The sequence below is a fragment of the Meles meles genome, chromosome 16 (assembly GCF_922984935.1).
Source record: "Meles meles chromosome 16, mMelMel3.1 paternal haplotype, whole genome shotgun sequence".
In the NCBI taxonomy this organism is placed as follows: domain Eukaryota; kingdom Metazoa; phylum Chordata; class Mammalia; order Carnivora; family Mustelidae; genus Meles; species Meles meles.
In genome coordinates this window covers 69,970,708-69,990,744 of record NC_060081.1, presented here as the reverse complement: position 1 = coordinate 69,990,744, position 20,037 = coordinate 69,970,708, and the positions used below count along the sequence as shown (strand labels likewise).

General features: G+C 59.0%; 1 protein-coding gene across 6 annotated transcripts in view; it reads left to right on the top strand.

The window, feature by feature from the left end:
- SULF2 (sulfatase 2) overlaps nucleotides 1–20,037 on the top strand; it is a 114,121-nt gene that overhangs the window by 90,030 nt on the left and 4,054 nt on the right. For 5 of the 6 annotated variants that reach the window (XM_045981228.1, XM_045981230.1, XM_045981231.1 and 2 more), the window contains exons 6-15: nucleotides 1,793–1,943; nucleotides 3,692–3,867; nucleotides 7,127–7,255; nucleotides 8,466–8,522; nucleotides 9,021–9,150; nucleotides 10,775–10,967; nucleotides 18,059–18,287; nucleotides 18,398–18,494; nucleotides 18,845–18,939; nucleotides 19,780–19,839. In XM_045981228.1, the coding sequence (XP_045837184.1) occupies nucleotides 1,793–1,943; nucleotides 3,692–3,867; nucleotides 7,127–7,255; nucleotides 8,466–8,522; nucleotides 9,021–9,150; nucleotides 10,775–10,967; nucleotides 18,059–18,287; nucleotides 18,398–18,494; nucleotides 18,845–18,939; nucleotides 19,780–19,839 (1,317 nt within the window). The remainder of the gene's footprint in view (nucleotides 1–1,792; nucleotides 1,944–3,691; nucleotides 3,868–7,126; nucleotides 7,256–8,465; nucleotides 8,523–9,020; nucleotides 9,151–10,774; nucleotides 10,968–18,058; nucleotides 18,288–18,397; nucleotides 18,495–18,844; nucleotides 18,940–19,779; nucleotides 19,840–20,037) is intronic. The other variant, XM_045981229.1, reaches the window with a different exon arrangement.

The window sequence follows — 20,037 nt, the reverse complement described above, 5'->3', positions numbered from 1 at the left end:
GAGGCAGGCAGAGAGAGAGGAGGAAGCAGGCTCCCTGCTGAGCAGAGAGCCCAATGTGGGGCTCCATCCCAGGACCCTGGGATCATGACCTGAGCCGAAGGCAGAGGCTTTAACCCACTGAGCCACCCAGGCGCCCCTTCTTAGCCGTTTTGAAAAGCCTTTTTCTTCAGTGGAAATGCAACCTTTTTTTTCAGCTCTGACTGGGGAGGGGATCAGATCTGAGGGGAGCTAGACCAGTGCTAGGCCACATTCTATGGGGTAAAGAGGGCACTTCCCATCAGCGGTGCACCCCACCCGGGATACCCTGCACGTTTGTGGGGTGTGCCGGGGCTCAGAGCCCGGGGCCTGGTGTGAGCTGAGGCGGCCAGAGGTGCTCCTGCTTTGGGACAGAGCCCTAGATGACTAGAGTCACCTGGAAAGTGCCAAAACCATGAACCACATTGACCTCCTTTGGCCAAGAAGGGCCTTGGCCAAAGTTACAGCTGAGCTCGGACGGACAGGAGGGTGTCAGGGAGGCGATTATATTATGAGGCAGTGGGCGACCATCGAGCATAGCGGCTCCTGGAGTTCCAGGCCCAGCTCTGCCTCTGGCAAGTTAGTCCCCTTGCCAGGCCTCCGTGTGGTCACTGGGGCAGGAAACAGGCACCTGCTCCAGGGGCGGTGAGTGGTGAGGAGAGGGTAGGAGGTGAACCCTCCGAGCTGTGCCCTATACGCGGAATGTGGGAGGTGGTCTGTAGACCCCAGAGGGCCTGTGGTTTGTTCAGTATGAGAGGTCATCACAGCGGACCCAGCGACAGAAGTGCCCCCCCCCCCGCCTGCCCCGGCTGCACCGCCGGCTCGTGAGACTGTGGGCAGGTCCCCCGAGCTTCTCTGACCCTCTGTTTCCTCTTCAGTAACTGGGAGATGAGAACAAATGGGAAGAGGAATCATGACAAATGTACTTTTGGGCACCGTCCTCACGTTTGGGGCCATACATCCATGACTACTATTGACTTGATTTTTTAGATTTTCTTTTTTTTTTAATTATCTATTGCAAAAGGAAGCTCTGTAGTCCTGTCTTCACCACAGTAACCCTCCCTTGCCCAAGGCAACTGAAGGATCACGGCTAGGCTAAGAAATTCGAGTGTGGGGCCGTGCCTGCTGGAGGCTCTGGGCCTGAGCCTCTCGTCTTAAGAAAGAGTGGAGCGAACTGCTGGAAGGTGTTAGGGGTCTCACACCCCACTGAGACTGGGGCCCGATGCAGTGGGCGGGCTGTCAGAGATGCGCCGGGAAGGACTGATATTCTCACTGTGCGGCTCCGCGTCACTTAAGGCTGGGTGACCCCTGGTCCCCCCACGTGCACACCCCACGCTGGGAAAACGCTGGTGTAAGGCATAGCAGAGCCCCTGATGCACCACCGCGGCTTCCCCAGATGGGCGCTCACACCATGCAGGAGGCTATCGCCCTGAGGTGTGGGGACTTGGGGACTTGGGGACTGGGGATCTGGGGGCTTGGGGACCTGCAGGGCTGGGAATACGGACCTGGGGGGTTAGGGGACTGGGGATCTGAGGGGCTGGGGACCTGCAGGGCTGGGGACTTGGAGGACTACGGACCTGGGGGGTTAGGGGACTGGGGATCTGGGGGGCTGGGGAATTGGAGGACTGGGGACTTGGGGGCTAGGAGATTGTGGATTTGGGGAGCTCGAGGGCTGGAGACCTGGGAAGCTGGGGGACTACAGATTTGGGGAGCGGGGAGCCTGGGGATTCGGGGCAGCCCCGCACCCGGCCTGAGCGAGACACGTGTTTGCCCGCAGCACGCCGAGCTACAACTACGCGCCCAACCCTGACAAGCACTGGATCATGCGTTACACGGGGCCCATGAAGCCCATCCACATGGAGTTCACCAACATGCTGCAGCGGAAGCGTCTGCAGACCCTCATGTCCGTGGACGACTCCATGGAGACGGTAGGCCGCCCCGAGCTCGCAGCCCTCCCCGCCCTCACCCCATCCCGAGCTCCACCAGCTGCAGAGGAAGGGAAACAGAGGCAGAATGAGCCGGCAGAGTGACAGCCCCGGGGAAGTGGCCGTGAGCGGCCCTGACAAAGCCTCTGCCTTCGTGGCGCGTACGTGCTCGGCCGGTTCCGTTTGGTACATCCGAGGCGGCTTCACTGAGACAGAACCCACGTGCCGTGTCGTTCCTCAAGGGCAGAGCCCGGGGGTTTGACTGCGTCGCAGACTGTGTGACCAGCACAGTCAACTTTAGACACGCTCATCTCCCCACACGGGAGCCCCGCGGCCCTCAGCCATCACCCCCGGCCTGCCTCACCCCGGATCCTCAGGCAGCCGCTAACCTGCTTCGTGTCTCTGCAGACTCGCGTCTTCTGGCCGCTTCCTAGAAGTGGAATCCCGTGACACGTGATCTTTCGTGTCTGGCTGCCTTCGCTCAGCCTCACGTTTCCGAGATTCATCCATGTGCTGGCACGCATCTTTCTTTCTATGGCTGAATAGTAGTCCATCGTATGGATACAAATTTTTTAATTTTATTTATTTATTTGTGATAGAACAAGAGTAAAAGAGAGAGAGTGGCAGGCAGAGGGAGAAGCAGACCCCCTGCCGGGCAGGGAGCCTGATGCAGGGCTCGATCCCAGGACTCTGGGATCCTGACCTGAGCCGAAGGCAGACGCTTAACCCACTGAGCCACCCAGGCGTCCCAAAGGACAAGCAGGCTCCCCAGCTGAGCAGAGAGCCTGACGTAGGGCTCAATTCTAGGACCCCAGGATTATGACCTGAGCTGAAGGCAGGCACTTATCCACTGAGTCACCCAGGTGCCCCTTAAACTTTTTATTTATCCACGGTTATTTAGATTTTTTTTAAGAAGCCTCCGCACCCAGCATAGAGCGCAACATGGGGCTTGAACTCATGACCCCAAGATCAAGAGTCTGACACTTAACCAACCAGTCACTCTGTGGCTATACGGCTATTTAAATTTAATTAAAATCCATGGGGCACCTGGGTGGCTCAGTCGGTTAAGCGTCTGCCTTTGGTTCAGGTCATGATCTCCGAGTCCTGGGATTGAGCCCCACAGTGGGCTCCTTGCTCAGCGGGGAGCCTCCTTCTCTCCCGTGCCCGCCTTTCCCCACCCCTCATTCTCTCTCTCTCTCTCAAATAAAATCTAAATAAATAATATTAATTAATTTAGTTAAAATCCATACAGTTTAAAAATCAGTGTCACGGCCGCACAAGCCACGTGCAGGTGCCCAGTAGCCACATGTGACTGGCGGCCACCATCTCGGCCGGCACGGTACCCTCCCCAGCACCATGGAAAGTTCTGCTGGACAGCACTGTGGTAGATCACCAACACCTGCCCCAGGCCACAGTCCCCCTTCATCCCCTCATTCATTCATTCATCCTGCCAACAGCATTGGCGGAGCCAGTGCCGTGGGAATGCGGCAGAGAACATGGTGACAAGCACCCCTGCCCGTGTGGAACCCCCCATTCTAATCCGGGGGCCCCGGGAGCCCCACTCACGCCAAAGAGATAAAGGGGAGCCGCGCTGCCAAGAAGCGGGGCGGGACGCGACGGCAGGCGGGGAGGCTGCAGTCAGTCCCGGCAGCGAGGTGCCCCGAACACCCGAAGCCGGGAAGGGTCGGGCCCCAGGGCGCTCGGTGCCCTCAGCCCTGCCCTGCTGCCCTCACCGCCTCGCCGCCTTTCAGCTCTACAACATGCTGGTGGAGACGGGCGAGCTGGACAACACCTACATCGTGTACACCGCCGACCACGGCTACCACATCGGCCAGTTCGGCCTGGTGAAGGGCAAGTCCATGCCGTACGAGTTCGACATCAGGGTCCCGTTCTACGTGCGCGGCCCCAACGTGGAGGCCGGCTCGCTGTAAGTGCCTCACCCACCCCCCACCCAGGGGGCCTCCGGGCTTCACTGGCCCCCAGAAAGCTGAGAAGCAGGTTGGCTCCAGTGTGTGGCCCCAAGCCACTCCCTTGGGCGACACGTGATGTGGGCAGGTGAGCCTTGGTGCCAAGGGAAACACTGATTATGTCACCTGGGTGGGTTCTGACACATTTTATAGCCCTCCGCTGGGGAAGGAGAGACCGGGGGCCGTTAGCACCTGTGAAAACAGACGGTGTGTGCTGGGGCGGCATGCCAGCGAGTCGGGGAGCTGGCCTGTGTGCGCGTCGCCGCCAGCGCGTGGGAAGGCCGCCTTGATTTCTGTCTGGCCTGGGGGATCCCTGGGGTGGCTGCCGGGGAGGAACCCTGCCGCCTCGGTGGGGGGTTGTCTGCCATGGTCAGCTGGGGCAGCTCAGGCCACGGCGCAGAGGGAAATAGTCTCCCTCCCATCCAACGTCCGGGGTCCTGCCAGCCCTCAGCCAGCATTCTGCTTGGGCGAACCGTGAGCTGCCATACTGTGGCAGCAGAAATGCCTCACCTGGGGCAGGGGTTGGTAGAAAGGCAAGCGATGGTGGCAGCGGCTTCCTCAGATCTACTGCACGGTACAGAGACCAACTCGAATGGCTTTTTGAAATGCAGGTAAATTGCTTTTAAGACACTGACTTGACCTGACTTGCATCCCTTGGAAAGAATGCTTGGTGACAATTCCAGAAGGTGCATTGTGTGGGTTCAAGGCTGGGCTGATTGCTCTCTGCCTGCCGATCTCAACAAATCCCTCCCCACCCTCGGATCTCAGGGTCCCCATGTCAGGAGAGCGGTGATAATAGGTATACTTGTCTAGCTCCTCAGCCTGGGTCTGAGCCCTTTACAGCCACCACGTAAGCCATGAGGGCATCCCAACAACCCTGTTGCTAACAAGATGCCACCGTGACCCTGCTGGCTGGGGCACAGAGAGGTAAGGCTGCCTGAGGCCATGTGGTATGTCAGGGAAGGAGCTGGGATTTTAAGCTAGGCAGCCTCTACTCCTGCCGCTTGGAACCCTTGAGCCACCACCGTAAATCAAAGGAATGTGACCCACTAAAGACTACGCAGGCACTGACATCATCGGTTTGATCAGCCTCAGAGTCTCCAATCTGGTTCATAGGACCCAAAACCATACCCCACATGGACAAGAGAAAGAAAGTGCTAATGTCAGGCTTGGGGCTCAAGGCTAGGGTTCCTTTGGTTGCAAACATAAGGCTCCTCTTCCCCGCCCCCCCAAAACAATAAGAGGAACATAGGAACTAAAGTAACTGGAAAGTCCAAGGCCACTTTGGCTTCAGGCATGGCTGGATCCAGCAGTCTCACAATAACATCAGGAAGCTTCCATTTTCCATCTCTCAGCCCAGCTTCCTCTGAATCATCTTCATTCTCAGGCAAACTTTTCTCTCCTGGTGGTAGACTCACCTTGACTTGCAGCCATCCAGTTTAGGAAACCAGACAGTGGTTCGAACAGAAGCCTCGAGGCTGACTCTCACCCGCTGATAGAAGACCTTGAGTGAGAGACCTAATCCATGAGGCAGTGGAATCGGAGTGGGGCAGGGCACTGTTCCCGCCAGGCAGGGTGTGGAGGCTGGGTGGGAAAAGCCATCTTGTCCATCCCACCTAGTCTTGGGGAACAGGGCTGCAGGATGCCCTCCAGCCAACTCAGCCGCTGGTTGCCAACATTCCACTTGGCGTCTGCTCCTGCTCCCTCCGCCGGACAGATTACATTGTCATGCCTTCAAGCTCCTCCACAACGCAGCCTCACCCCCGAACCCCTCCCAGCATGCCTGGCTACCTGTCCCGTGTTCTCAAGGTGCTGGGCTGTGGAGAAGGCAGGGGGTGGGGGTGGTCAAAGACAACTGAAACGCTAGGACCCAGGCCCTGCCCCTCAGCCCAGGGCATGGGGTCGGGGACCCCAAGCTGCCTTGATGGAGATGGTTTCCGTGTGGCCATCATGCATTCAGCAGGGGCCGACCCCCCAACACTGGGCACTTCTCTCGAGCCCCTTACCACCACACTGGGGACACCGCCAGGCAGAAACAGGAGGCAAGAGACGTAACAGGCATCTGGTAGAATAAATAACAAAAGTCACTAAGCTAGCACTTATTGAGCACCTACTGTATATTCTAAGTATAAAAGTGCTAGACGAGAGCATCTGCCTTGCAGCTAGAGTCTAACTGGGCATGCACGGTAAACCAGAGCTAGCACTCCAGTATGTAGTAAATGGGGACGATGAGGCCGCAGGGGCAGGAGCACGAGGAGGGGTCCACGGGAAGGGCCTTGTGATAGCAACCTGTGCAGCATCACAAGTCGTTGCAAACTGGGGTCCAGCTTAGCCTGGCCCTCTGCTTCCGCTGCACACAGGGCTCGGCAGGGCTGGGGAGGGACCGACTTCCCCGCTCCCAGGGTTGTTTGGGTACAAGCAGGGGACCTGAAGTCACACAGCCTGCCTTCCAGAATAGTCACCACCCATCTTCACCGGTGGTGGTGACCTAGGGCAGCTCGCTCTTTCTCCCCAACCAGGGGAGAAAGTAGACAAAGGGACAGCAGGCAAGACGAAGCATAGCCACCGTGTGACGCCATCGCCTTCCCCAGATCCTGCTGGCTTGGCCCACCCTTGAGGGGAGGGGACCTCACAGAGGTGTGCACACTGGAGAGCGGGGATCAAGGGGCCCCGGTGTCCTTGGTAATTGTTGAGCAGAGAACTCGGGGGGTGGGGGAGAGTGCTGCTCTGGCATCGAGAAAGAACATTCCAGCAGAGAGAAGAGCAAGTGCAAAGGCCTGAGGCCAGACAGCAGCCTGGCCAAGAACAGCCAGGGGCCAGCGTTCGCATCAGAGGTTCAGAGACAGGTGTGGGGGCCGGTCCAGCGTCCAGAGTGGCTCTTAAAGGGGGGGTGTCCTGTGATCAGACAGTGGGAGGCAGGGAGGGCACCCCTAGCAGAAACAGCAGCCAAGTAGAGGCCTGTAAATCCCGGTGCCTGTGGTATGTATGGAGTGCACAGAAGGTGAGGGGTGGGGAGGGCGGGGGGCTCAGCTGAACGGCGGGGGGTGCCTGCCGAAGGGAGCCTTGAGGGCTGGGATGTAGGAGAGGACAAGATCACAGCTTCTCTACCTTCGGGGCGTGAGCCCCTGGTGACCTCCCTCCCTCCAGCCGCCCTTTCTCCCCAGCAAGGCTGGGGCACCCCTGCCCAGGTGGCCGAGTCCTTCTCTCCCCCCCCCTCAGGAATCCCCACATCGTCCTCAACATTGACCTGGCCCCCACCATCCTGGACATTGCCGGTCTGGACATCCCCTCGGACATGGATGGGAAGTCCATCCTCAAGCTGCTGGATACGGAGCGGCCAGCGAATCGGTGAGCAGGGGAGCAGACCGGTTCTGGGGGCAAAGGGGTGCCAGGCTCCCCAAACTGCTTGAACTCATGGCCGCATGGTGTGAGCCTGGGAGGGGGTGTGTCTCCAAGAGTCTGGAGCTGGGGCGTTCTCGCTCTAAGAATCCATCCTCCCATCTGGATTGTCGCCAAGGTGACCAGTTGAGGACCCTCTCCGTGCTAAAACTGTGTAAAACTGTAAATAATCACAACCGCAGCAGCGAGCGCTCATTAAGCACTTCCTTGTTCTGAGTACTCCGCAGAGGACTTCCCATGCTGACCATCACGGCGACCCCGTCGGTGAGGCATGCCAGGATCCCCTCTTACCAGGGTGAATCTGAACCCCAGGGAGGTCGAACGCCTTGCTGGGCGTCTCTCAGCGAGTGTGGAGCTGACTCCTCGGGGTTCAGACTCTAGGCTCGGGCTGCAGTCCCAGTCACCGTGCTCTCAGGCTTTGATGCCAGCTGGTGTGATGGGCCCACATTCCTAGGTGTCCTGGAAGCAGAAAGGGGAGTGGTGACATGAACAAAAACTAGGCAGGTAGGAAGGAGAGTGGAATCTGGGGGGGACAGGCATGGCAGCGGCAACATCTGGCGGCCAGCACAGGGGCTGCCCACTGGGTTCACCGCCCCAAAGTCCTGACTGCTGGGAGCTCTGCTTGCCCCTCCTGCAGCTCTGAGGTCCACCTCCAGGGAGCCTCCTCCCTTTGACTATGAGGTTTTCTGAGCTGTACGGCTGTAAAATGGCGTATTTGGGGCAGCAAAGGAGCTGGGTTGGGAGCCTGGGAGCTGGGTGGGGGATGGAAGCTTCCTCCGGCTGCCCGAGCTCCTATCTGGGAAACAGCAGATAAGAGAAACTGTATGGAATGCCCACTCAGATTACGCAAGCCCAACTGCAAAGGATCAAAGAAGAAGATCCCCCCAAAACCCCAAAACCTTTGACCCGGGCCATTTCCGCCCCGTGGGCCTTCCAACCCCCGTCTCTGGGGAAGGTGCAGCTCTGCTCCGTGGGGTGGGCGCACCCAAGCCTTCCCGGCACCCCACCGGGCCCACTCCCCCCCCCCACCCAGCTGCCCCCGGAACCCTGGGCCTGTGCTGATTATGAACCAAAGTACCATTCCTGCCTCTTGAAGAATGGCGGGGGATGCGTGAGGCCCCCACATTGATGAGACATTAGAAATGTGCTGCTTTTCCAGGTTTCACTTGAAAAAGAAGATGAGGGTCTGGCGGGACTCCTTCCTGGTGGAGAGAGGGTGAGTGCCAGGTGCGGGAGGGGGGCCCCCCACTTGCCCACCCCAGGAAGCTCCAGGCAGCCCTGCCTGTACCCGTGGTGCTGAAGATCTCACTGGTGGGGACTGGAGGGAGACAGCCCCTGAGGTCCCTCCCAACAGGGACTTGCTCCGATTTGTGTCCACAGCCTCCCCCCCGCCCCCCGCACGAAGCCCGCTCGCTGTTCCCATGGCTGATGGAGAACTTGTGCCTGGAGACCACATGTCCCTTCAGACATGTTTTCCTGCCTACACAATGTCTTAAATGTTTCCTAATTCATTGCCAACTCATGCAGTTTGGGAGATTTCTCATAAAATTCCCATTTCTTAAGCCTCTTAACAATCAGAGGATGTGGCCGGTGGGACCCAGGTCCTCCCGTGACAGTGCCCGGGGCCGCCCAGGGCTGCTACATAGTAGGGGGAGGGGAGAGGCCTCCTCCAGAGCCTGGAGGACAGCAGCCTGTCCCCCTCCCCGCCCCACAGCAAACTGCTGCACAAGAGGGACAACGACAAGGTGGACGCTCAGGAGGAAAACTTCCTGCCCAAGTACCAGCGGGTGAAGGACCTGTGCCAGCGCGCGGAGTACCAGACGGCCTGCGAGCAGCTGGGACAGGTGAGGAAGTGTGGCCGCTGCCCCGCGGCCTCCTGTCCTCCCTCCCCTGCCCAGGCTGCCCCCTCCCCGGGGCTACCCCTTGGCCCGGCAGTCTGCAGACCCAGCCGGCCGGGGACCTCCGAGGCGTGGGGTTTTGCTGAGTGGAGCACACCGGTGACTCCTTCCTCAGCTCCCTTTTCGATCATGATCCCATCAGAGAAGCGCCCTGGGGGGCGTGTGAGGCTTCAGCCCCTCGGTAGCCCCCCCAACCCCCTTCCCTGGGAGGTGGCGGCCCCCGTGCGTTGTTCGCAGCCTCGGATACCCCGGTAGTTCCATTGAATTCACTTTAAGGAGCCTCTTCGTGCCGGCTTTCCAGTCAGAGGAGAGATAGGAAGCTGCCTTTTTCAGTAAAAAAGGGTTATAAAAAGTGAGCTGATTTCGAGAGACGTGTTGAGAAAATTACAGCCACGTAGTGTTTGGGGAGAGCAGGTAGAGTCTGCCTTGGCTTCTCTGAGGTGGGCTCTGGGGAGGGGGTGCGGGGAGGGCAGGGCAGGGCCCAGGAGCCGGGAAAGCAGACAGGGGGGCCCCATCCAGGGGGTGCCCGCCGGCATCCCCCTGGGGTAACTCGGGCCTCACCCCCAAGTGCGAGCAAAGCCAGACCTTCCTGTCCCGCTTCTCACTACGAGCCCGTGGCTTCCCAGGCCCAGGTGAGGGTTGCATGGATTTCTCAGGGGTTCCCTGCAAGCAGCTCCATCTTATCACCAGACTCAGCATTAGGACGGGCCCATCCGGGCGGCGGGGCCCCCACCCCGTTCGCAAGCCCCCAGACCACAAGACCCCCCACCCCCTACGTGGAGGACTTCCTGTCGGGGAAGAAGCCCGTCTGTGCCTGTGGACAAGAGCTTCGGGTTACACTGCTCCCTTCCTTTGGGAGCACAGTTCCGGCCCTGGAGCCATGTCCCTGAATGTCCCCAAGAGAAAGCCCTGCCCACCCCACCCCCCCCCACCCCCCCACACCCCCCACCCCCGGGACTGCGCGCTGGGGCGATGGCGGGAGTGGTGCTGATTTCAGTTCCGAGCTACAGAGAGTGAGCTGCTGGGCCGGGGGCCTTTGTCCCCCCAGATTGTTCAGATTTCTCCCTGCCCAGACTGGCGGTCAGGCAGGCCCCAGGGCGGCCCAGGGGCAGGCATCAGCATCTTCAAAACATTATCAGAGTCTGCTCCGAACCCCGAAAGAAGAGAGTCCTAGAGGTGGAGGTCGGGCTGACCCGCTGGGGAGGCATCCGTCTCTAGCCCCCCCAGCTACAGCCCTGGGGCCTCCAGGACTCCAGTCCCAACAGTCACCCAGGGGCAGGACACAGTCGTGGCCCTGCCGACCAAGCCACCCGTCCCCCTCATCCCCCTCAGCCCCTCTGAGGCCATACCCCTCAGGGTATGAGGGGTGCTGTGAGCCCCGCCCCCACTCTGAGCCCCGCCCCCACCCGCCCTTCTGTGCTCCTCCCACCGCAGACGTGCGTCCCTCTGTCCGAGAGCCCGAGAGCCTGTGTCTGGCGCTGCGAGGGCCAGGAGGAGGGGGCCGGCTCGGGGCGGGATGGGGACGGTAAGGGGGGGCCCGGGAGCCTGAGGGCCCGGCTGTGTCTTGCAGAAGTGGCAGTGCGTGGAGGACGCGTCCGGGAAGCTGAAGCTGCACAAGTGCAAGGGCCCCGCGCGGCTGGGGGGCGGGGCGCTCTCCAACCTGGTGCCCGAGTACCACGCGCCCGGCGGCGAGGCGTGTGCCTGCGACGTCGGCGACTCCAAGCTCAGCCTGGCCGGCCGCCGGAAGAAGCTCTTCAAGAAGAGTGAGTGCGGCGGCCTGGGCGGGACGGGGCGGGAGGGGCACAGTCCTCCGCAGCCCCCCAGACGTGCGTCGCTGGAGCCCGGTGACGTTCTGGGAGCGGGGACACAGCCACAGGCCCGGACAGCGATGACGCTGGAAGAGAACGTGCAAGGGTACGGAGCGCTGCACCCGGCAGTAGCTGAAGAGGCCAAGGAGAGGGCTGGAGAGAGGTCGGGGTCCGCTGTGCAGGGGCCTTACCCCACGGCCCTTACTCTGAGATGAGAAGCCAATGGACAGTTTTGAGCAGAGGAACCAAGGTCAGATTGGTGTTTTCAAGGGATCCTCCAGCAGCCACTTGGCTGGACTGCCAGGGGACAGGAGCAGAAGCAGGAGGTCTGTGGGGAGGCCAGCTGGGTGGCCTCCAAGAGACCTGGCGAGAAGCCTTGGTGCTTGGCCCAGGCGGGCGCGTGCAGGAAGAGGTCAGGCTCTGGAAGGCCGTGGAAGGGAGAACCGTCTGATGGTCGCTCCTCGTTATTTGCCGATTGTCTTCCTAGCGGTGTTTGACCTGTAGCCCCCAAATTAGTAGTCAGGGTGCTTTCTCGGTCACTGACGGCACGTGCGGAGTGGCAGAAATTTCTGAGTCAGGCAACAGGCAACACACTCGGTCCCAGCTGAGCTCGGACGAGGCAGCGTCTGTCCTGCTTTCCAGCCGCCGCTCTAGTACCGTGTGCGAGCATTTTTTGTGCTTTTGCCCGGTGAGGTCACTGCTCGGCCTGGTGCTGAGGTGTTACGTGGTGTCCCCAGGCACAGGAAGGCTGAGATGTGCCCCAGGGAGGAGACACATGGGTTAGATAGGCTTCCCTCTGGCATGAGACCCAGGGCTGTCGGCCAGGAGCTCAGTGTTAAAGGATCAACAATATCTATTAAACGAGGCGTCTTCAAACAGAAACACAGAGAACAAGTTTCTGTCTTGATAGCTGACAAACTCGCTGTGACCAGAGGCTCGCAGGAACCGAGCCCCACATTTTCCCGAGGAGCAGTGGCACGGTGTCAGCTAACCCAGTGTTCAGGGGACTTTATAGAACATAACGACCTCAAATAACGAGAATCAGCTGTACTTTGGATAAGTGGGGCAGAGTCTCCATCCCAGTGAGGAGCCGTCCAAGACGTCACGGCTCGCTCCCCGCAGGGGCTGAGGAAGGACAGACAGACAGACAGTGGACAGAGAAAGCAGACCCAGAGTCCCCTAGATCCAACCGCAAAACTCCTGTCACCCTGGGCAAGTCCTGGCCCCATTCCAAGGTTCAGCTCTACCTGGAAATGAATGCACCTGTGCTTGCAGCGTGCTCAGAGACCCCTGGGGCCAGGCCTCCGTCTCGGTGAGACCCAGTCTTCGGACCAGAAGCATCCCCTCCAGACCCGGGCAGTTCCCCATGCTGCCCACGTGTCAGGCCCCCGGACCCAAGGACAATTATTAGAGACTAATTAGAGACTTTAGCCCCGAGTGTTTTTGTTCCTAATAGTGGCGATATAGATGTAACATAAGGTTTACCATTCTACCTACCTTTTTAAATTTTTTAAAAAGATTTTATTTATTCATTTGAGCCACAGAGCAAGAGAAACAAGCAGAAGGCTAGAGGGAGTGGGAGAAGCAGCCCAACGTGGGGCTCGATCCCAGGACCCTGAGATCATGACCCAAGCTGAAGGCAGACGCTTAACCGTCTGAGCCACCCAGGTGCCCCTAATTTTTTTTTTTTTTTAAGATTTATTTGAGAGAGAGAGAGAGAAAGAGAGCCTGAGCGGGAGGGGCCGAGGGAGAGGGAGAGAGTCTCAAGCAGACTCCGGACTGACCACAGAGTCCAGTGTGGGGCCCAATCCCACAATCCTAAGATCACAACCTCAGCTGAAACCAAGAGTCGGACACTGAACCGATCGCACCGCCCGGGCAACCCTCTAACTATTTTCAAGTGCAAGGTCAGGGGCATTAAGCACCTTCACGTGGTTGCACGGCCATCACCACCATCCATCCCCAGACTCTCCTCATCTTACAAAACTGAAACTGTGCCCATTCCCCTCCCTCCCCTGGCCCTGGCCACCAGCCTTGTATTGCCGTCTCCGGACGTCTGAGTGCTGTGTGGACCCGAATAAGTGTGCAGTGCGTGTCCTCGTGGGGCGGGCTTACCTCACGCAGCATGACATCCTCAACGGTCATCCGTGGTGTCGCCCGGGTCAGAGTCCCCTCCACAGCGCCCCGGTTCCTGCTGCCTCCGATAGTGCTTCCGAGCGGGGGGGCCCCCCGTTATATGGCCTCACAAGCCCATTAGCCACCGCCAAGCTCATCTACTTTAGCCAGCTCAGAGCACGGGCTTCCAGATTGAATTCCACAGCTTCGGCACACGGCGCGGTGCCTGATCTTCGAATAGCACGAGAAGCTGTGACTCAGTTAAGATCCCCGCCCCCCACTAATACTCAGAGGAAAGAAAAAGCACCGACATAGACAGGACCCCAGTGTGCCCAAGCGCAGACGGGAGTTCAGAGTAACCGAGGTCCCGTCTTAGACACACCTTGCGGCAACATGGGGACCAAGGCGGGGACCCTCCTTAGGATGCACGGGAAAGCCCGGTCACACAGCTGAACTGGGGGTCCAGGCCTCATCCGCTGGCCCCGCGTTCATCCCCCCACACACAAGTGCCTCCCGCCCCTTTCTGAGCAGCCGGCCCTGAGCAAGGCTTCTCAGCCCCTCCACAGCTGCCCCCCTGCCCGCACCCAGGGGACACTTAGCCCTGTGGAGACATATCTCCTTGTCACAGCCCTGTGATGGGGGCTGCTCCTGGCCTCGGGTGGGAAGCAGCCAGGGGTACTTGCAAACATCCCACAAGGCACAGGACAGTCTCCCACAACAAAGGATTGTTGGGCCCCCAAATGTCACCAATTTGGGGGTTGAGAAGCCCCGGTTCAAAGCCACTCAGATCTCAGCCCGCCATGATCCAGCTGTGGGCACCAACTGTGGCGGGAGGAAGGCAGGCAGGGCTGGCCAGCCCAGCACGGGGCGACGGGCCCCACCAGCCACCGTTTACTCACTTGGGCTCCCAACAAACCCGCAGCCCCACTGGGCACCAAACGCTGAGGTTCCAAAGTCAAACGAGAGAGACGCAGATCAGGCCCCATGGGTGAGACAAGGTGTAAGCAAGTTAACGGAGTGGGAAGATGCCAGAAGAGGGGGCACAGAGGCCCTGGGTGTCCCGCCCCAGAGAGCAGGCTGCAGGGCCCAGGGTTTTCCAGGCCTGGGGGGGTGGATGGGCCCCGCTGGGGACCTCAGACAAGGCTGACCCAGCTGCCGAGTGCCCTCTAACCACAGGGCGGCTGCTTGATACCAGCTTCCAGGGGCTGCAGAAGTTACCAGCTCTGTTCACGTCGTCCTGCTAAAAGCCCTGCAGGGCAGGGACCGCTGTGAGGACACAGCTGCTCGCGTTAACCAAATTGTCCCGGGTCACATTTTGCTCAGGATTTGCACCCGAGCAGTCAGATTCCAGAGCCCACACTCTTGGCCACGGGGTTATGAAGCCCTTCCATTCCCAGGACGCAGGTTGGCGGGGGTGCCTCTGGGACTCCAGAAACAAAGCCCACAAGGGGGACCAGGAGAGCGAGGAGTGTGGCTTCACGTCCAGGCAAAGGTTCACACGGGGGCCGGCAGCCTCATCTGTAAAGGAGCAGAGTAAATCTTTGAGGCTTTGCAGGCTGAACAGTCTCTCGACTTCTCCATTCTGTCACTGGAGCGAGGAAAGAGCCGTGGCCTCGGTAGCTTTCTTACAAAACCGGACAGAGGCCAAGATTCGGCCGTTGGCTAGAGCTTGGGGACCTCTGGGTGCATGGCTGGGGCGTGGAGGTGGGCAGGTCGAAGCCATCGACTCCTGAGCAAGCAGGACAGCAGGGACAGCAAGAACCCTCGTGGGCACGCATGAGCCAGCGGCTCACACTGTGTGTATCAGGAGCCCAGGGACTGTGGCTTCAGGGGGACTGGACTCAGGAAGGAAAAAGCCAAGGGGAGAGCTGGCCCAAGGTTTTCCTAAGAGATGCCTCTCCTGGGCCTGGGCCCCCAGATCCTTTGGCCCGTGTGACTCTGATAGAAGGGATCTGGGAACTGAAACATCTGCCCCAGGAGCGGGGGCATCCAGAGCAGATTCTGCTGCCCAGGGACATTCTGCAACCCCCTCCCTCCACACCCGGGGAGTCCTGTCCGCGGGCCTCGGGCGCCATCTGGTGGCCGCTGGGAGCCCAGCAGAAAGGTGGGCCGAGCGGGGCTCTAGGCCCTTCTCCAGAAAGATGCACCAGACCAGGGGGTTTACAGACTTGTTGCACAGCAGGGCCAGGCCTGAGTGAAGGGGGCAGAGCTTTAAGACAGAAAGGAGGGCTGGGGACTGTGGCCAACAGGAGAACGGACCACCTGTCTAAAGAAGCGGGGTCAGCCCCTTCCCCGGGCGTACTGGGCAGGCCCGTGGACCCAGGGCAGGCAGGTGCCTCTGGTTCTGTCCTCCGAAGCTGGAAATCTGCTACATGACCACCCATCCCCACCTTTCTCCAATGTTACCAACTTGATCCAAGTTGGTTTTTAATATACAGAAGATCTGCAAGCAATGTGGGCTCTGATTTTAGCCTGCATGCCCTCAGTTTTCAGTAGCGGATGGACGCAGAGCCTGGAAGAAAATGCCTCTGAGCCCTGTCTCCCTGCCCAGCCCCCAGGAGAACATCCAGCTCCGGGCTGGCCAATCAGACAGAGAAGCTCAGAGACCCTCCTGCAAGCCGTTCCCTTTCCTTTCCAGAAGAATGTGCTACCTAGCTTTGTTCTTTTCCAGTTCAAATTAATGCGGGTTTTTCGCGTCTTTGTTTCTTTTTTTTTTATATATATATATTTTATTTATTTATTTGACAGAGAGAGAGTTAACAAGTAGGCAGAGAAGCAGGCAGAGAGAGGGGGAAGCAGGCTCCCTGCTAAACAGAGAGTCTGATGTGGGGCTCGATCCCAGGATCCTGAGATATTGACCTGAGCTGAAGGCAGAGGCTTAACCCACTGAGCCACTCAGGTGCCCCCGCGTCTTTGTTTCTTGTTGAGGTGTAACTGACATGGTAGTTTTGGGTGTGCAACATAGTGAACAATACTTGCCGACTTTGCAAAATGATCACAATAGGAAGTTAAGATCCATCACCATACGGTGGCAAAGATTCGTTTATTGTAAAAATGTGAAAAGGTCTCTCTTAGAAACGTTCAGATACACAGTACGGGCCTATCAGCTAGAGTCACCGTCCCATACACGGCCTCCCCAGGCCTCGGGCCTTCTATAACTAGAAGTACCTTTTGAGCCCCTTCACTCATTTCGCCCATTCCTGCCCCCAGAACCTCTGGCAACCACCAGTCTGTTCCCTGTATCTATGAGCTCGGGGTTTTTTTTGGGGGGGGGGTATTTTTAGATTCCACGTGTAAGTAAGATCAGGTGGTGTTTTTCTCTGTCTGACTTGTTTCACTTAGTATTATATATCCTCTGGGTCCATCCATGTTGGTCTTTTGGGTTTTGTTTTTTAAGAGTTTATTTACGTAGTTATTTAAGAGAGAGAGAGAGCACGAGCAGGACAGAGAGGGACAAGCAGACTCCCAACCGAGCAGGGAGCCCAACCAGGGGCTCAGTCCCAGGACCCTGAGACCATGACCTGAGCCAAAGGCAGAGGCTTGACCCCCTGAGCCCCCCAGGCTCAGCCCCTGTTTGCTGTCCCTTTGATGACAGTCATTCTAACAGGTGTGAGGGGGTAGCTCATGGAGGGTTTGCTGAGCGTTCCCCGATGAGAGCAGTGCCGACCACCTTTTCGTGTACCTGTTGGCCATCTGGATATCTTCTTTGGGAAAATGTCTATTCAGAGTCTCTGCCCATTTTTAGATCAGATTGTTTGGGTTTATGCTGTGGAGTTGTGTAAGTTTTTATCTATTTTGGATATTAACCTCGTCCTGATCAGTTTTTTATCATCAACGGGTGCGGAATTTTGTCTTTTCCTGCATCCACTGAGATGATCCCACGACTTTTCTCCCTCATTTTGTTAAACGTGGGGTATCACACGGCTTGACTGGCAGACGGCAGGCCATCCTCTCAGCCCTGGCATAAATCCCACTTTATTGTGCTCTTTGATCCTTTACTGTATTACTGAATTCGGTTTGCTGATACTTCTACTGAGGGGTGTTGCCGTTACGTTCATGAGGGAAACTGGCCTATCATCTTCTTTTCTGGTGGTGTCCTTGTCTGGTTTTGATATCAGAGTCATGCTGACCTATGAAGTGAGTTTGGAAATGTTGTTTCTTAGAAGAGTTTGAGAAGGACCAATATTAATTCTTCTTTAAATGCGTTGTAGATTTCACCAGTGAAACCATCTGGTCCTGGACTTCTGTTTATTGGGAAGTTTCAGATCACTGATTTAATCTCCTTACTTAATGATTTTATATCCACGTTCCGTTTTTTTCACTTTTTCTCTTTTTATTGATGTGAAATTCAGGCACCATAAAATTTACCATTTCTATAATTTTGAAGTCTACAATTCAGAAGGATGTATGACATTCACAGTGTAGTGCACCCTCCACCTCTACTTCCAGAACCTTCCATCACCCCAAAAGGGAACCCCACCACTGTCTCTCCATCCCACGGCAACCGTGAACTTGTTTTTGGTTTCCTTACCTCCTCTGGACGCTCTGAACACATAGACCCGCACAGCACGGGATCTCTGGTGTCTGGCTGCGTTCACAGAGCGTCGCGAGGTGGACGCCCACCCACATGGTAGCGTGCATCATGGCCTCGGTCCTCTGTGGCTGGACAGTCCATCACATGGCTGGACCACGTGTGTCCACGCGTAGCTCTTTCCGGGGATCATCTCAAGCCACTCTCTCCTTAGCTCTGCGCCTTGCGTTTTCCTGATTGAATCACTGTGTGGTCCTTCCCACTGGGGTCCATCCGGGTCCTGCTTCCCGGGCGGGTGGGTCTCATGAGCCCTCGAGTGTCGGGACCAGTAGTCCGCTGCCCGGAGAGCCCGGCCGGCCCGGCCAGCCCCGCTAACCCAGCCACCCGCCGACGCCCACAGAGTACAAGACCAGCTATGCCCGGAACCGCTCCATCCGCTCCGTGGCCATCGAGGAGGACGGCGGGGTGCACCGCACAGGCCTGCACGACGCATCCCAGCCCCGCAACCTTAGCAAGCGGCACTGGCCGGGGGCCCCCGAGGACCCAGATGACAAGGACGGCGGAGACTTCAGTGGTACTGGAGGCCTTCCGGACTCCTCAGCCCCCAACCCCGTTAAAGTGACACACCGGTGAGCGTCCTGGAGGAGGGCAGGCGTGTGAGGGGCAGCCGGGGCCTTGCGGGGGGAGCACTCACATCTCGGGCCCCTCGGAGGCACACGTGGCCCCTTCTCCCGAGCAGGTGCTACATCCTCGAGAATGACACGGTCCAGTGCGACCTGGATCTGTACAAGTCCCTGCAGGCCTGGAAAGATCACAAGCTGCACATCGACCACGAGGTGAGGGGTTCTGGGCCGGGAGCACTCCCCCACACACACACCCCGAGCTCGGCAGGGCCACCAGCCATACCAGGAGGGCAGCGAGTCCTCCCGGAATCCTCGGACATCAGACGGGCCGCTTCCAGGCCACAGGGGAGGACAGTGTAGTCCGGGACTGAGCCTGGGGGAGACGAGGCCTCGGTGGGCTCAGCTGGTCCTCGGGAGCCTGGCCACTTCGCCAGGGGGAATCTAGGGCCCCTCCGCAGCCCCAGATGCAGGCCAAGGCCCCCAGCCCCCCCCAGGCCGTCCCTTCTTCCCCACACACCCCCCCCCCAGAGTTTCATAGCCTCCTCGCCTGCTCTCTGCCTCAGATTGAAACCCTGCAGAACAAAATTAAGAACCTGCGGGAAGTCCGAGGTCACCTGAAGAAAAAGCGGCCCGAGGAATGTGATTGTCACAAAATCAGGTGAGGAGGCAGCGAGGACCAGCCAGGAAACCCCGGAAAGGCCCCTGGTGCTCCTGCAGGACACTCCTGGGGACACGGCCTCTGCTCTGGGACTCCTTTCGTTATGTGTACCGCCCTAGCTCCTCGCTCAGGGGGAGACCAGAAACCCTGTAGGAACTCACATGCCCGTTGTCTGTGCTGGACACAGACCGCCACCCCCCAGGAGCCGGCCAGACGTCCCGCCTGCACCACGGACAGGGGCAGGCTCTAGCCGTGGGGGGCTGGTTCCCAGGAGGGGAAGGTGCCTTGCTCACTGCCCTTCCAGGAACAGCCCACGTGGTCCAAGGTCACCACGTCACCAGCTCAGCGAACTGTGGCCCGGGGCTCCCTGTCCAGCCGAATTTCCGCGATGCCGGCACTGGGCCGTGTCTACACCGTCCAGCACGGCAGCCAGCAACGCCGCGTGGCTCTCATGCTCTTGAAATGTGGCTGGGGTGAAGGGGAACTGAACTTGGGGGTTGATGTAAATGGAAACAGCCACAGGTGGCCCATGGGTCCTGCACCAGACAGCGTGCTCCCTCCTCAGAAGGGGCTGGCGCCGAGCCCGCATGCGGTGGGCAGGGCTCTGGCGGCCCCCCAACCCGGAGGTGCCAGCCCAGCTTCCAGTCCCACTGACTTAACCGCACCCAGGAGCCCCCGGCTCGCCTCCGGGCTGGAGCTGCCTCCCTGGGGATGATTTCCGCCCCAGCGCTGCCCCAGAGAGCGAGCCAGGGGTCCGAGGGAACCGCGGTTTGCACGACCCCCCTCCCCAAGAGCTGCCCCGTAAGCAGCTTCTGAACGGCGGGGCGGGCTCTGTTACAGTTACCACACCCAGCACAAAGGCCGCCTCAAGCACAAGGGCTCCAGTCTGCACCCTTTCAGGTAAGGGCAGGTTAAGGCTCAGGGGACCTAAGGCAAACAGGAGAAGGAACGAGGTCCGGGCCCTTCCGAGGGAGGTAGGCCTTGAAAAGCTGGGACTCCCTGAGCGGCTCCCCGGCGCCCCCCCGTGGCTGGAGGGGTTGCTGCCGCCCCACCAAGCAGGGCGGGGCTGAGTCTGGCCGCTTGGGGGAGCCGGCTGCA